The sequence below is a fragment of the Leptonychotes weddellii genome, chromosome 3 (genome assembly GCF_054177405.1).
Source record: "Leptonychotes weddellii isolate Sample4059 chromosome 3, ASM5417740v2, whole genome shotgun sequence".
Taxonomy (NCBI): domain Eukaryota; kingdom Metazoa; phylum Chordata; class Mammalia; order Carnivora; family Phocidae; genus Leptonychotes; species Leptonychotes weddellii.
In genome coordinates, this window is record NC_138371.1 from 5,225,070 (window position 1) to 5,241,639 (window position 16,570).

Here is a 16,570-nt window from a genome sequence, read left to right on the forward strand (position 1 = left end):
ACCGTGTCCCTCTTGGCCCCATTCCTGTCTTTTCTGCCTAATAAGCTGGAGTTGGAAAGATGCTATGGGCCATCCAGCCACTGGCCGCCTCTGCAGAGCAGCTCTGCCCCTGGTCTCTTCGTCGCCCGTAATGCACTCTCGGCTTCCTCCGCGCCCAGAGGATGTGCATTTGTTATGTGTTTCCAAACCAGAATAAAACCACCGAATTGGAGTGAGGGGAACGAGAAACCGGGGAAGGGGCACTGGTGTTTGTAACCCACGGTGCCACCTACTCCAGGCTCCGGACACATTTTGTTTCAGCGCCCAAGTGTGTCTGGAGCCCCAGATGAAGGAGTGGTTCACCTGTGAGCAGGTGGTTCTCAGGCCTCAAAGCAGAGTGGCAGACAGCGCTTGCCGATGACAAGGCTTGCTGGGGACGTCAGCATTGCTGGTGTAAACAAAATTAGGCCAGGGGGGCTGCCTGGGAAAGGTGAGTTGTCTAAGTTATTTGGGGTAGGAAGGCTTATGGCCTAGGATGCAAATGCCCGACCCCTTCTTCTTCACTGCAGCCACCACAAGGCTACAAAAGCTGGGCCTCCCCCCAGCGCTCCCTGGGCACAGGCCTGAGCTCCAAGCTCGGCCCTGGAGCCGGAGGTCGGGCAGGAAAGCCTGTCAGGGCATCGTGGAGGGCCAGGGTCCCCGGCACTGCCAAGGGCGCCAGAGTGGGATGCGCCAGGGCTGGGTCAGGCGCGGGGTGCAGACTGGCGGCTCACTGTGGCCTGCGCCTTCCTTTCCCCTGTCCTGGGGACCCGACCCCACGGCCGCCTTCCCCGGCGGGGCACTTTCACGCCCACGCTGGGCGCTCCCCGGCCCCCACCCCCGCCCGGGAAGAAGCGGCCCTTGCCCGCCCCTCTCTGGACTCAGGATTCCGGGCCGCGCCAGCGCCTGCCGAACGGGACCCCCCCACCCCCTCGGCCCCCGAACCCGCTCCCGCAGGCAGGCTGTGCGGCCCCGGCTCCGAGGCTGAGGGTTCCGGGAGCCTGGAGCTATTTTTATAAGATACGTCAGCCCGCCGGGGAGGAAGAGCGGGGCCCGGGCCCATTGTCTGGGCGCCGCGCGGGAGGGGGCCGCGGAGGGCGATTTCGAACGCTCGGAAGGCGCGAAAGCGGCGCGCGCGGGCGGGGAGGTGCTCGCGGGGCCGGGGCCGGGGGGGCCGGGGCCGGGGGGGCGGGGCCGGGGGCGGAGCCGGGCGCCCTCCCGCCGCTGCAGGCTGGCGGCGGCGGCGACAGAACGGGGACTGCGGGGACAGCCAGGCGGCCGCGCCGGCAGCGACGCCCGGGGAAGCCCGCGCCCCGCCTGCGCCTCCGAGGCGTGCCCGGGAGCGGGAGCGGCCCAGCGGCCCGCGAAGGCAGAGGCGAGCGTGCGGGCGGCAGAGAGCCGGGCAGCGGCCGGAGGCAGCCGCAGAGCGAGCCGGGGCCGGGGGAGGGCGCCGGGCGCGAGCAAGCCGGCGCCGCGGCAGCGGAGGCGGCTTCGCGGGAGACAAAAGCCCGCCCGAGAGACGCGATGCCCGGCCGGCGCGGGCGCGGGGGCCGCGGCGTCTGAGCCCCCCCACGCCCCCGAGCCGTGCGCCCCGGGGACGCCGAGGCCGGGCCGGTGCCCGCGGCGGAGGGCGACAGGGGCGGCCCAGGTGCGCCCGGCCGCGTCGGGCCCGTCACTGCTCGGGGGGCGGCGCCCTCCCGTCGCCGCCGCAGTGGCCGGCGCCGCAGCGAGGAGCCATGGGCAACATCTCCTCCAACATCTCGGCCTTCCAGTCCCTGCACATCGTCATGCTGGGCTTGGACTCGGCCGGCAAGACCACGGTGCTCTACCGGCTCAAGTTCAACGAGTTCGTGAACACGGTGCCCACCATCGGCTTCAACACGGAGAAGATCAAGCTGAGCAACGGCACGGCCAAGGGCATCAGCTGCCACTTCTGGGACGTAGGCGGCCAGGAGAAGCTGCGGCCGCTGTGGAAGTCCTACAGCCGCTGCACGGACGGCATCATCTACGTGGTGGACTCGGTGGACGTGGACCGGCTGGAGGAGGCCAAGACGGAGCTGCACAAGGTGACCAAGTTCGCCGAGAACCAGGGCACGCCGCTGCTGGTCATCGCCAACAAGCAGGACCTCCCCAAGTCGCTGCCGGTGGCCGAGATCGAGAAGCAGCTGGCGCTGCACGAGCTCATCCCGGCCACCACCTACCACGTCCAGCCGGCGTGCGCCATCATCGGCGAGGGCCTCACCGAGGGCATGGACAAGCTCTATGAGATGATCCTGAAACGCAGGAAGTCCCTCAAGCAGAAGAAGAAGCGGTAATGCGCCCGGCTCTGGTGGGGAGCGAGCGGGGAGCGAGCCGGGAGCGAGCCAGCGGGTCAGGGATGGATGGATGGATGGACGGATGGATGGATGGATGGATGGATTGGTGGATGGGTGGATGAACGAGAATCTGCGCCCGCGAACAAAGACAGAGAACCAAAGCAATGCTTCGAATTTTTAAAACGGAATCTGTGCACCCAGACGCAGGACTAGTGACTTAACCTGGGTGTGTACGCTGACTTGCCAGCCTGCCCTCGATCCGCCCCCACCCCCAGCTCAGGGGACCTTTTGTCTGGATGCCAGAGCTACTACTAATGGGTGGGGGGCGCTGGGGAGTGGACGTGCCTGGCCTGCTGTCCGCCCTCCCGGCCCAGGTGGAAGGCTCAGATGTCAGAGACAAAAGCGATTTCTTCCTCCAGCGGGGCCAGAAGTTCAGGCTGCCCCGCCCTCACTGGGGGCTCCCACCTGTGAGTTACTGGAGGTATGCGGTTCCCAGAACCCTGGGAGTACCTGTTTGGGGGCATGATGGCTGTGGGAGGTGCTGGGGGGGCGGGTAACTGCTGCCCCTTGCGTTCATGGGCTCTGGAAGCTGGATAATTTTATGTCACAGGGCAGGCCCCTGTTGAAATTTCATTTGTCCTGCTCTGGGCCCAAACGAGGTGGGGGTTTGGGCCATGAGAGGACTGCCTGGAACAATACAGCAGCCCCAGAGCTCCGGGTGTTCCGCTGGCCTTGGCTGGTGAATGGCCACGAAGATGCCCCTTTCCTGGTGCTTTATGGTGGCTACGGAAGACCAGTTCGATTGAGAACTGCTTTTCAGCCTGGAATCAGACATCTTCCAGAGGGTTTGGACACTGTCCATGTGTAGGTCATTATCACACAAAGAGACCAATAAAAATTTTAAAAAAAGAAACTGTTGGAGGTGGTGGCAAATGATGTATTTACTGTTTGCAGGATAGTTAAAGGTGTTTAAAGGGTAAGGCTCTTGGCGTAAATGCTGGTTGGGGTGTATGTGTAGATACAGGGACCTCCCTCTGTACTGTGTAATCGGCATAAATACCTAGACCCATATGTGTGGAATCTTAAAATCTCTTAGCCTACTGATTGGTTTGTGTAAGCACACCAGCTGCAGATGTGTGCTGAAATGCAAGATGGTTTTTGCAAGGGATGCCTCTTGTAATACTAACCGCCTGATGATGGGTTTTGGTTTTCAGACATGTTTTTAAAAAAATTCTACAAATGAATACTCACCTTGGAAATATTCACCTTGGCGGGGGGGGGAAAAAGACTTTGCTCTGCCCTTTTAGATCCCTTTACGCTGCAAGTGGCAACATGTTCAGATTTCTAATTTGGTTCATTGTGGCCTATCTGGTTTAAGTATTTCATTAGAAATGTCTCGTTAGAGTATTTGATGTCATGCACCAAAAAGTAAAACCCCACCTTGTTGCAAAAGCCGACCTCGTTGCATGGATTTAAGAGCGAAGGAAAAGCACAAGGATGAGGTCCTTCCTAATCCATTCTTGTGGGAACTGGCCTTCGTAGCAAATGCAGACAATGAGTGCTTGAGATAAAAGAAAGCGTGTGATGTAATGATCACTGTACTCAGGCACTTCACAGTTTACTTGAAAGAGGCTTTGGAAAATAGATAAAGCAAAAGAAGAATAAATACATATTTTTAATAATGTAATTTAAAAATCCTTTATAATCAGGACTGAGTCTTGGTTTGCAGAAGATGTCATTTACCCTGAAACACAGTATCGAAAGGGAAACTTAACACTTAACTGTTTGATTTTTATTTCCTCTTAAAATTCATGTTTACAGGTAGAATTATGTGTATCACCCCCTCCCCTCACTATGAGAAATTTCTTTTACGAAGGAGGCCTATAGAAATTGGGCATGATCATGCTTGGGCATGTGAGTTAGTCAAATTATAAATCCGTGCCTATTGTCCATTGCACTCAGAAAGTTAATTTAAGAACCAGAGGTTGAAGTCCTGGCTTCCTGCTTGAAACCCAATTCTTATAGGAAATATTGGAAAAGAGGAAACCTAGCCCATCTTCCTTTTATCTTTTGTCGGTGAATTTGGTACCTCTCCAATGCTGGTCTTTTTGTAGGAACTCAGTAGAGAAAAGAGAGCTAACGAAGTGTGAAAGCCTGCAGGATTTCGGTTTACATATCGACAGCATAGTCACTGATTTCTAAATGGGCTGGTCCCATCATCTGAAGATTCTGTATAGAGTTATTAAAAAAAAAATCCATCTTCCTTTATTTTCTTCACATGTAACAATTTCTTATGCACTTTGACATTTTGGTAGTTCCACACTATTGAGAGAATAATATATTTATTTTGTGACATTGCCAATGCCAAATACTGTCACCATCTTGTGCTAACCATACTTAGGTTCGAGATCACTGTTCAGATCCTGTCATGCTTAACCAACGAAGCGACATGATTTTGGGTTTTGCATTATCAAGACTTAAGGGTGCAGTCAGCTGTTCGTAATTGTGCAGTAAAGTAAAGCCCTGTGGTGTGTCCACTAATAGTTAAGAGTCTCAGTTGATTTCTGTCATGTTTGACCTAATAATAGCCCATTTTTGTCTCTGACCAAACAGAGGAAGCGCACATCAGATCACCTTGGAGTGGTCCTGGGGGAGTTCTCTCCTACATATCATCAGTGATTTATTATACCTCCTGGCCTTTGGAGAATGAATGGGTTTCACACCGAGGAAGTTGGCCTCCCCACGTGAGCTTTTGAAATTGTTTCTCATAGACACAGGGAGGCCGATTTTGTTTCAAACGGATTCTCTTCACAGATTCTCTGTCATGGTGTTGGGACGATGTCTCCTGGTTTCAGTTTTCGTTTCTACTGCTGTAATTCTCTGTCCTGAACATTCTTCTGTTCCTGTTCCCTTTTATATGCATATATGATGCTGTGAACAGAAATAAATTATTTATACAATCAAACGTGTGGGGAAGTTGTCTGGGTGGTTTTTTCGAGTTGCCCCTCTTTCTAGGCCTTCTTTGCTGAGTGAGGGGATGGCTCACGAGATGGTCTCTGGGGCCCTAATGGGGCTGGGCCAATCTCTGCTTTTCTGGCTGAAGCGTCTAGCTCTGCCCTGAGCCGAGGAGTGCGAGGGCTGGATGCCTGTCCCCCTGACGGGGTGCCTCTCCATGGTCCTCAGAGATCCTTCAGGAAGACGGCCTCGATGCCTCGCCTGGCCTCAGCCTCCCAGTTATTAAAAAGGTCATGATTGGGGCGCCTGGCTGATTCAGTCCATAGAGCACGTGACTCTTGCTCTCAGGGTCATGAGCTCAAGCCCCACACTGGGTGGAGAGCCTACCTTATGAAGAAAAGGTCATGACTGTTAATCACTTCCAAAATACTATAAGATTGTGTAAAATTGGAAGTAGCTGTGTGCTAATATAACAACAGTAGTAGTCACAAAGCCGCTCACGGTCTTGGCTTCCTCTGCTCCCGTCCAGGCTAAACCATCAAGATATACAACAAGAATGCAAGACTTGAGTCCTCTGACATAGTAGGCGCCATAAAACCATCCTGCTTTGTACGCGCTGTTGGGAAAAGGCCCACCCTCTGGAGAAAAAGTGATGGGGGCAGAATCAGGAGCACTCTGACAGGTTCAATGCACACGCGCTCCTGGAGACACTCGGCAGATAGTTAGCAACAAAACCAGGTGCTGGCTGGGTCTCAGCTCTGGAGACAAAAGGATCCAGTTTCACATTCCAGCTCAAATGCTTAGGGCCCCATGATTTTACTCAACAGTCCTTAGCCTCTTGAGCCTCAATTTCCCCATATGTAAAATGGGATCATCATGGTTGCTGGGGAGGATATAACACACAATAATTCAGCGAGGTGCTCGCAAAGGGCCTGGCAGGGAACACGGGCTCTGCAGCTTTAGCTTTGATTATGGGCTGCCAGCAAACTGTGGAAGGAGTAATTCAACCTCACCACACGTCTTTGTGTGAGGTCCCTGCAATCTCCCTTTTAACCACACCTCTTGGTGTCCTTACCCTCTGAAACCAAGGCTGCAGACCCCAGGCCCAGGCCAGAGTGGGGTCAAGCCAGCAGCTGTACATTCTAACACCATCTGGGCGTGTGGTCTTCCCTTCCAGAGCAGTGCGGGGCTGAGTGGGGGACTATGGAGTCCGTGGCTCAGACACCCCATCCCTCCAGCCTCCGAGCACCCCCCAGAGTAAAGCATGGATCTTTGATAGCTGGTGGCCCCAAGTCACATCGAGCGTAGAATACGTGCTCAGTACCTATGGGCTGAAAGACTGAATTCTTGTGGGTTAGTTTCAGTCGTAAACTTTAAAATGGGCGTTATGCAAAATAAACGATTTCTCATGAAGTGTTTTAATTAAGTTGAAAATGGACAAAATATTAATATCTTCTTCAAGATCATGTCATGAGATGAATCATTGCTGTGACTTGGGAGAAGGACATTGGTACTCTTACACCTAATAAAACATTTATGAACCTAGTGGTTTTTATTTTTAAAAAATGAGCAAGGCTAGATTTGTATCATTCCCGTTGCTGTAGAAGCTGACGTTTAGGAGCCAGATGGCATCAGAATGGGCACAGGTGCCATTTCTAAGTCCCAAAACCTGAAAAATCTTGAAAAACTATTTGGGGGTCTGTGCTCTCCAGAGGACTAAAAATACTAGAAATCAGAAGAAGCCAAGACTGAAACCCTTATTTTATGGTACCAACATCACAGACTGTTCCGCTGTCCCATCCGTGGGGTAGCGAGGAGAGGCAAGTTATGTGCAAAGAGCAGAGATCTAAGGTGTGATGGTGTGAAAGAGGGAGGTGAGAACACACCCAGAACTTGACCCGCCGTCCAACTTAACAGCGCTTGGCCCGTGCTCTCCATTCCCAGCTCTGCCTCCGAGCGCTCAGCTGATGCCCATGACCGGCATTCGCCCGCCAGGAAACACGCTCTGCTGCGTCAGCTGATGTGAGAGCTTTTCTGTTCTCTCCTCGAACTTACACCCCTCGTCCATGGTCACTTCTCCTTAAACAGCCTTTTCCACCAGCTCCCCTGGCTTAGTTGAGACCTTTGAAGAATAGCATTCACACAAGACATTGGACCACTTCATACATTTGTTCTGCACAACTTCTTATGGAGAATGGGGCCGCTTCCGTTTAGAGGAGATGGCAGACTGAGGGCTTCTGAGAAAGTGGCGTGTTGCTTCTTGGCCAAGATTAGAAGATGTGAGAATAAAAGAGCTATGTGGTTTAACCCCAGCTCGGGTTTCAGAACATGAAGTGGTTTTCTTCAAATGGTCCGACCTGTGGCACCGGGCATTAACTTCTCCTAATGAGAGCATCACAGCAGGTGCATTCTCCTCGGAGGGTGACAGCAAGCCATGGGAGAGAGAACCGAACCAGGTTATTTTTCAGAGGTTGCATTTGTACATAGGTTTGAGGGGACAAGCATCTCTTCGGTATTTATCCGTTAAAATTACTGTAACATAGTCATGTGAAGTATTTCTGTCCTGCTCTATCTCTATTCCCCGTTAGTCCTGCATCATCATCGTGACTATAGCCATCGCCAACCTTCACTGAGGGCTCACCGTGTGCAGGACTCCATAGCCACGCTAAGGGCTTGATCTGCTTGTTTTTTTGTTTTTCTCCCAAGAGCACCAACAGATCAATTCATTAACAAATAAATGGATCACTTGATTGTATCTGCACTTACAGATGAGACGGAGGGGAAGAGATTCGAGAATGCCCTCTGAGCGCCGGGTGGAGCCCCAGGTCCCTGAGCCCCAGAGGCTGAGCTCCCGGTGGCCCCCAGTCTGCTGCTCCTGGAGTGGGAAGGCCAGCCATTGAAGGAAGCCAGGAATCTGATTTCAGGGAGTGGAGGATGGAGGCTGGTGTCCTGCCTGCAGGGCCACCCTCCTGCACCCTCCTGCCGGGGAGGGCCTTATCTCCACCCTGGCCCCAGAACTCACACCCACCACCACTGACATACCTGACCCCAAGCCCAGAGCCATGCCTTCCCTCCCTCGAGAGCACAATCTAGGGTCTAGGAAAACACAAGCTCTCTGGTACCACGTTCTGTCCACGAATAATTTTATTTCCAGTATTTCCTTTCAAAAGACTCTTTGGGGGGTGCAATGCCTCCCCACTTCACACAGGGGCATTTACAGACCCTGGGGAGGGGGGGACATGGGGTATCAGTGTTCTTGCTTTGGAATGTGGTCTTGACATCGAACTCTCTACCAGAGTCCTTCGTGAGGCTGAGGATGCTGGCCCTGCCCGTCCCTCAGGGTGTTTTCAGAGATAAAATGAGATACTAGGTGGGAAAGCACCATGCACACGGCAGGTCCAGATGCGTGCAAGGTTGGCACAGCAGGCCTGGACTGTGGCCCCTTCTCTCCTGTGCCAACTCTAGCTTCCGGGACATTATGTTCCTCCTGTTGTTAGGGACAAGCTCAACTGCCCCCGCGTTCCCTCTTCATTTTCGCTGATGAGAAAACATCCACCTCCAGAGTAAACCAAAGCAGACTTCCTGGAGGGAAACATCTCTCCTTGTGAGTTTCTGGACACAGAAACTTTAGCGCGAGTGTCCATTAAGTGACTCTTGAGGAAAATTAACCTCCTTATCGCTGTCCTTTGCAGGCTTCTCCTTCTAATGGCCACGCATGATTGTTATCACTCCTTAAACACCAACTCCCTGTTCAATTAATTTCAACTGCCCATGTCTCATAAAGCTAAAATGATTTCAATGTATAATTTAAAAGTCATCATGGTAAGTAATGACAACTGCGATGCTTATTTCATAAATATTTGAGTCCACTATTACACAGATGAACTTTTGCAGTGCTACGTAATTTGCAGTGTGCTGGGATGTCATATTCATCATGTAAAAAAGGCTGTTAAAAATATCTGCAAAGAGGGGCACCTGGCTGGCTCAGTCGGTAGAGCATGAGACTCTTAATCTCAGGGTTGTGAGTTGAAGCCCCATATTGGGTGTGGAGCCTACTTAAAAAAAAAAAAAAAAAAAAATATATATATATATATATATATATATATACACACACACACACACATGAGCGCTCACGCACACACACACACACATATTTGGAAATAATTGTGACTCCTGTTATGCTGGGGACACTCCACTAGGCAGGTGTGCCAGGCAGACTTGGAACATGATTCTGGTCTTCAGATGGCTGACATTCTAGGTGGTGAATCAAGGCTAAAGAATCAAGTGAGGCGCTTGACTCCAGCGCTAAACTTTCCTCAGTTTCACCAAAAAGAAAGTCCTTAGTTCAACCAAGTTCACATTTTCCATGCCACACTCGCCCTGGAGTAAAACATGTCACTCTGTCTTGGTGCGTACAATTTGCAGACCCCCGGTCTTCCCTGGATCCCCTTCTCCAGCTCTTCCTGAGATTTCCTTGGGAGGGATGTGCTAACATCACTGTGCTAACAGCCACTCTCCTCCACTTTCTCCTTTCCCACCCTGACCGCTCGTGGAAGTGTCCTTCTGGAAGCTGGGCTCAGCATGGCGGCCACAGCTGCTGGCCCCAGTCCCGGTGACCCCCATCCTCCATGCCCATCAGATATTTCATGATATGGCTGGCATGGCTCCTTAGCGTCTTCTCCCACTCTGACATCTGGGGCTGGGGATCATCCGAGGGGCTGATCCTGTGCAGTCTCAGAATCCCCTTCTTACCTCACACTGCTTCTCTCCCCTAGCGTGGACCCCCATGAACCCAAGAATGTTGTGTAATCTGTCTTGGAATCAGTTTGCTCCCGTAGAGATAGGAATTTCTTGCAGAAGTTTTGAAAATGACCACCTCCCCCAGAAATTCACTTGGTGCCTTAATTCTGCTCTTCTTGCCTCTATTTGAGTAAGACATTAGAGTGATGGAATCAGGGGCTGAAGAGTCTGATGGGGGGTAAAATCCTTTGAAGCAGGCGCTGTGGGTAACCCACACAAATACAGGCCTCTCTCACCTTTCTTGCTGGCAGAACCCCAGTTTTGCTTGGGAGTATCTTCTGCCTCGTGGCTATGTGCTCAAGGAAAGTGACTCCATACTCCGCTTATGGGGAGATGGGTCTGAGCCATAAAATTAATCCATTCTTCTTGCCCGTGATTTGTTTAGGAAGGGTCATGAGACTGAAGGGAAAGACTTCTTGAAGAGGAGTAAGTGGATGGGCTTTGGAAAATCTTCCTTATTTTTTAAAGTTGGACACAAGGATCATATAGCTCTCCTTTGCTGCCTCTGAATTTCAGTGAATAAAGATGTGATGCCTGGAGTGGTGGCAGCCATCCTGATGCCATGACGAGAGCCAACTCACACACCAAGGATGGCAGGAGGGACATAGAAAAGGAACCTGGGTCTCAGATGACATCACCGAATTACAAAATTACCAACCCCGGACAGCCTCACCTCAGGACTTGTGGTTCCGTGGGAAAATAAAATTAACCGCGAGAAAGTAAAATGTCCTTTACTTGGGATTTCAGTTACTTGCAGCTAAAAGTTCTCAACTAACAAGTTCCCTCAGACACCACCACCAACCCTTCATTGTACAGAACCTTTAGGGCTCCCCACAAGAGTTGTTGTGTGGGGGAAATTGCTCCATGACCTCTGTGCCAACAGATCACAGGCAGATGGAGACCAGCCTCGATTGTCCCCGACTGGCGGAATGGAGGGACTGACCGCTTGGCTCCTGGTTGAACAATTACCACCAGTGAGCTCAGGTCCTTCGAAGCCAGCCCTTCTGGCCAGGAGAGGAGGCACACCTCGAGTGTAAGTCCAAGTAAGCAGCTGAGAACACTGTTAACTGTGAAGCCCTTTACCAGGGTTTTCTGAGAAGAAAAGATGAAGATAATATTAGTTGCAACCATTCGTGGAGTGTTTGTTTTATGCTAGACTAGGAATTAAGCACTTTACAGACTCACTTCATGTAATCCTCTCCAAAAGCCCAGGAGGTAGGTCTGTTCATCCCGCCTACACCGATTGCCTGCCTTCAATACACAGACAGAAAAACAGATGGGTAGATAGATAAACACAGTAGCAAAGACTGAACATTCATGGAGTGCCCAGCAGCGAGCCGAGTCTGCTGGGTGGATATCTTATTTGTGCCTCGAAATAAAGGTTACGGGATAGGGACTATTTTATCACCACCTTCGTTTCACGGACTTGGAAACAGTCAGGCGGTCTGACTTCAGAACGACGAGGCAGCCCTTCACAGCCCAGAACCAAGACTTGGCACGTGGAGAGTGTTCCAATGTCCGTGAAATCAATGCGCTTGTAACTGGGGGAGCGTCCCCACCACCGCGGAGAGATCGCAGGAGAGCGCTCCAAACCAGTGCCTCTCCCACCCATCTGGGGTTCCCATTACATCACAGGTCCTGATTTGCTGGGGCCGGGGGTGTCCTGAGAGTCTGCTTTTCTAGTGAGTTCCTGATGATGCCTTGCCGCTGCTTCCTGAATGCAAGCGTCGGGGCCATGCGTTCCTTAGGAGCCTCTCAACCCTGACTTGGGGAACCAGCTGGCTCGTGCCTGAGCCACGTCAGTCAGCTCCCTCTAGAGCACCGACTCTCCACAGGGGGCAATTTTGGCTTCCAAAACACAATGGCAATGTCCTGAGACATCTTCGGTTGTCACCAGTGACATAATATACATATAATATATATGCGTATAGATAAATAATACAGATTTTCTTCAATTACTTCTTGACTGTCTATCTCCCCCTAAGTATGAGTCTCCTGTTGTTGCTGTAACAAGTGACCACAAACTTAGTGGCTTAAAACAACACAGATGTTATTATCTTACAGTTCTAAAATCAGAAGTCCTAACATCAAGGTGTCAGCAAAGACTGTGTTCTTTCCGGACAGTCTAGGGGAGAATCTAACCCTTGCCTCGTCCAGCTCCTGGAGGCCACCTGCCATTGTCAAAACTGGCAGCATGGCATCTTCAAATCTCCCCGTGTGACTGCGACCCTCTTGCCTCACTTGTGAGGGCCTTGCAATGACCTTGGGTCCACCCAGATGAGCCAGCATAACCTCCGATCTCAAGATCCTTCACTTACTCACAGCCACAAAATCCCTTTTGCCACAGGGGTTAAACGTTTTCACAGGTCTCACTTCTAAGTCCTGGAGCTGAGAACAGTCACTGGTTTTAGGAATAATAATTTGAAGGATGAATGACTCTTGGTTTCCAGAAAAAAGTGATAAGAAAATTAGAAACGAACAGAAGACACCCCCCCCCATAAAAATGTAAATAAAGGAAATAGGTTTCCCTGTAAGAGTCAGATTATAAAGTCAACTCATTGTGGCGGAGAATCAGGACATGAGAAGTAAGCTTAAGGAGACTGGACAGAGTCTGGGCGAGGGTTGGATTCGGGTAAGGCAGTCAATGCAGGGAAAGAACAGTGCCCAGCTGAAGGGCCCAGAGCAGCCACGAAAGCCTGCAAACCAGAGCCCTTCCAGAAGACAGTGGCCACACATACCTTCCATAGGCAATGTGGCTGCCGATGACTGTCATGGACAGAAGACACAAATAAATGTCTCCTGGGCAGGTGGAGCTCTAATTGCAAACTAATCCGTCGCTATTTTGGTTTGTCCATTGGTGTGTTGGTTTTGGGGGTTGTCATAACAAATGACCACAAACAGAGGGGCTTAAACAATAGTAATTAATTGTCACAGTTCCAAAGGCCGTAAGTCCAAGATCAAGGTGTGGGCAGGGCTGGTTCCTCCTGTGGCTGTGAGGCTAGGGTCTGCTCCAGGCCTCTGCCTTAGCCGCTGGTGGCTTGTGGCCGTCCTTAGCATTCCTCAGTTTGTGACAATGTGACACCAATCTTCACGTGGCCTTCTCCCTGTGTGTGTCTCTCTGGGTCCAAATCTCCCCTTTTTATAAAAACGCAGTCAGAGTAGATCCAGGTCAACTCTAATGACCCCATCTTAACTCGATCATCTGCAAAGACTCTATTTGCAAATAAGGTCACATTCATAGTGGGGGGATACAAGACAACCCATAACAGGGGCACCTGGCTGGCTCAGTCAGTGGAGCGTGCAACTCTCGATCTCAGGGTTTTGAGTTCGAGCCCCACGCTGGGTGCAGAGATTACTTAAAAATAAAATCTTAAAAAAAAAAAAATCAACCCATAATGATCAGTTTCAGTGAATTGAGGTAACATGAACCTGAATTTCTGAGTTTATTTATTTATTTTTTTTAAGATTTTATTTTATTTATTTGACAGAGAGAGAGAGACAGCTAGAGAGGGAACACAAGCAGGGGGAGTGGGAGGGGGAGAAGCAGGCTTCCCGCCGAGCAGGGAGCCTGATGCGGGGCTCGATCCTAGGACCCCAGGATCATGACCTGAGCCGAAGGCAGACGCTTAACCGACTGAGCCACCCAGGCGCCCCGAATTTCTGAGTTTAAATGGGTTTGAGACACCGAGGAAACCATGAACTATGGGAAATCCACCAAGAAACAGGGGCATTGGTGGCGGCTGCCTGTGCCCCACATTCTTCGTCCGGCCTTGCACCCACTCTCCACTCAGCCTTCTGTGTTCATGGGGAGCCCCCGTCTTGTCAATATCACACAGCGTTTTGCTGAGTTTCAAGGTGAAAATCAGTGCTGAAATGCTATCCTGACATTCGGTCCGTGCCATTCTGATATTGGCATACATGTTTGGATGCAGGAAAATAAGCCTGCTAACCTGGAAGCGAAGCAAGTCACATCTCATGGCTAGGACAAACTTGGAGATCTACACGTCACCATCATAGGTGATTTTTCCTTAAAATGAGAAATACAGTGTGAATTAAGGAAAATGCCAGAAGATGGGGCACCTGGGTGGCTCAGTCGGTTAAGCATCCGACTCTTGATTTCGGCTCAGATCTCAAGGTTGTGAAATGGAGCCCCATGTAGGGCTCTGTGTTCAGCACGGAGTCTGCTTGTCCCTCTCTCTCTGCTCCTCCCCCTGCTCACATGCACACGCATGCTCTCACGCTCTTTCTCTCTCTCTCTGTAAAATAGATAAATTAATTAAAAAAGAAAAAAAGGAAAATGTCAGAAGAGACAGCATGGTGTAACTGCAGAGCAGTGGGTAGTTTTGGAATCAGACATGTAGATTCAAACTGTAGCTCAGACATATCATTGCTGTGTGACCTGGAGGCAGTTTCTTAACTTCTCTGAGCCTATATCCATTGGAGATGCCCAACAAGTGAACACCAGTATCATTCCACTTCAGTAACTTATTAGCTCCCTGACGGTAGATTAGTGGTTGGCAGGGGGTGGAGAGTGGGGGCACAGGGATGACGGCCAATGGGTATGGGGTTTCTTTTTGGATAATGGAAGTATTCTAGAAATGGACAGTGATGATGGTTATACAACACGGTGAATGTACTAAAAATCATTGGGTTGCCCACTTTAAAACCATGAATTTTATATTATATGACTTAAATCTCAATTTTTTAATAGGAAAAAAACCCCAAATGTAAAGCTTATCTAACAAGTAGCTGGTTTCATCCTCAAGGATCCTTATTAACACATTTATTTCTATTCAGCTCGATGAAATGATAAATTATATGAGTTTATATTTTTGTACCCAGCAGAGTTATTCTTCGACCACTAAATTTGAATAGTCAAGGAAAATGATGTCCCGAGCATATTTAATTAAGTTATTAATGAGGACTCTGTTTGAGCTTCTCTTATCCGCCTTAATTGCCACAGCTGGGCTCTCCAGTGCCACAATCACATTTGAGGTTTCCTTTGGTAAAATTCAAGGGTTGAGGGCGCCTGGGTGGCTCAGGCGGTTAAGCGACTGCCTTCGGCTCAGGTCATGATCCTGGAGTCCAGGGATCGAGTCCCGCATCGGGCTCCCTGCTCGGCAGGGAGTCTGCTTCTCCCTCTGACCCTCCTCCCTCTCATGCTCTCTCTATCTCATTCTCTCTGTCTCAAATAAATAAATAAAATCTTAAAAAAAAATTAAAAAAAAAATTCAAGGGTTGAGCAGGTCTGAGAGAAAAGAACCAGCCAGATCTATTGATCAAGAATTTCTAACACTTCTTCCTTCCTTTTTTAGGTCTTAGGTTTGCACACTACCAGGAACAGGAATTAACTCCACGTCAGCATTTCAGTGTTGCTCTTTACTACCTTGCAACAAGTTAGTTTCACGGTAACTCAGGGCTCTTGTCCTAATTTCAGGCTCTTGGACAAATGAAAGTGTTTGAATACCAGCCCCATGCATGAATATGTGACACTCTCGTACCCCTAGAAGGGACTCACATTATAATCCCATCAAGGACTCAGTGTCTGTAAAAAGGATGCTGACCCTTGGCTTCTGAGTTGTTCTTCTCTGCTGTGCACATAGGCCTTTGTATCTTGACCTTAACCTGAAGATTTTAATTTAACTCTTGTCTGCCTGGTACCCCTGTAAGATTTGATCCACACCATTCCAGTTAGATATGGACCTATCGTTCTTGTCAATTGGCTCTGGCATGAACAAATTCTATAGATCACTGCTTCTCACACGGCAGTGTGCATAGGACTCGCCTACCGGCTTGCTAAAATGCAATCTCACTTGTGAGGTCTAGGTAGGACCCAAACTTCTGCATCTCAGCAAGCTCCCTGGTGTTACTGCTGGTCTGTGGACACATTTTGAGCAGCAGGGAATAAAGCCACTGTCTCCACATCAAAGGAGGTAGAATGTAACACATGAGAGGCTGCTCTCCCACGTGTAGTTGCTGGACCCAGCAGAGAGGGTGAGCCGCAGAGGAAAGATGCACATATCTGCACGAAATGAATATTGCCATGGCCTCTGCCAGCACGTGGTGCCAGAAGGGACACAGTGATGCCAGCTGGTTGCTCATGGGGCCCAGGTGTTCACGAGACATGATGTGTGGCCTGAAGTTCAATCTGTCACATTTCTAGGACACCTATCAGTAGCCATGATCTTCCTGGGGTCCAAGAGGTCCTGGATAATTTATAGAAACTTAAGCTAACGGACCAGCCTTTGCATGGCTGCTGGCTGCGTGGCCGTGGGCCTTGCAACATCTCAAGAGCAGCTGACGGCTCGTGCCTACTCCCTACTGCATACCGGCTCCTGGCTCCTTCCAGTTCCACCGAGGCAGAGTCTCCATGCCCCCTGCACACTTGGATTGGGGTGGGCCCACGGTACTGATGCTGCCAATGTAACCTGAGTGAAAACGGGGCAGTCCCGAGAGGATGTCCCTTCTCTGTGTCCCCATGT

The 16,570-nt window shown here is 50.5% G+C and overlaps 1 protein-coding gene across 1 annotated transcript; it reads left to right on the forward strand.

Moving 5' to 3' along the window:
• Positions 1–1,272: 1,272 nt before the first annotated feature.
• Positions 1,273–5,298, forward strand: ARL4C (ARF like GTPase 4C). Its single transcript, XM_006745624.2, has one exon. The coding sequence runs from the start codon at positions 1,755–1,757 to the stop codon at positions 2,331–2,333; it is 579 nt and encodes a 192-aa protein (XP_006745687.1). The 5' UTR covers positions 1,273–1,754; the 3' UTR covers positions 2,334–5,298.
• The last annotated feature ends 11,272 nt before the right edge of the window (positions 5,299–16,570 follow it).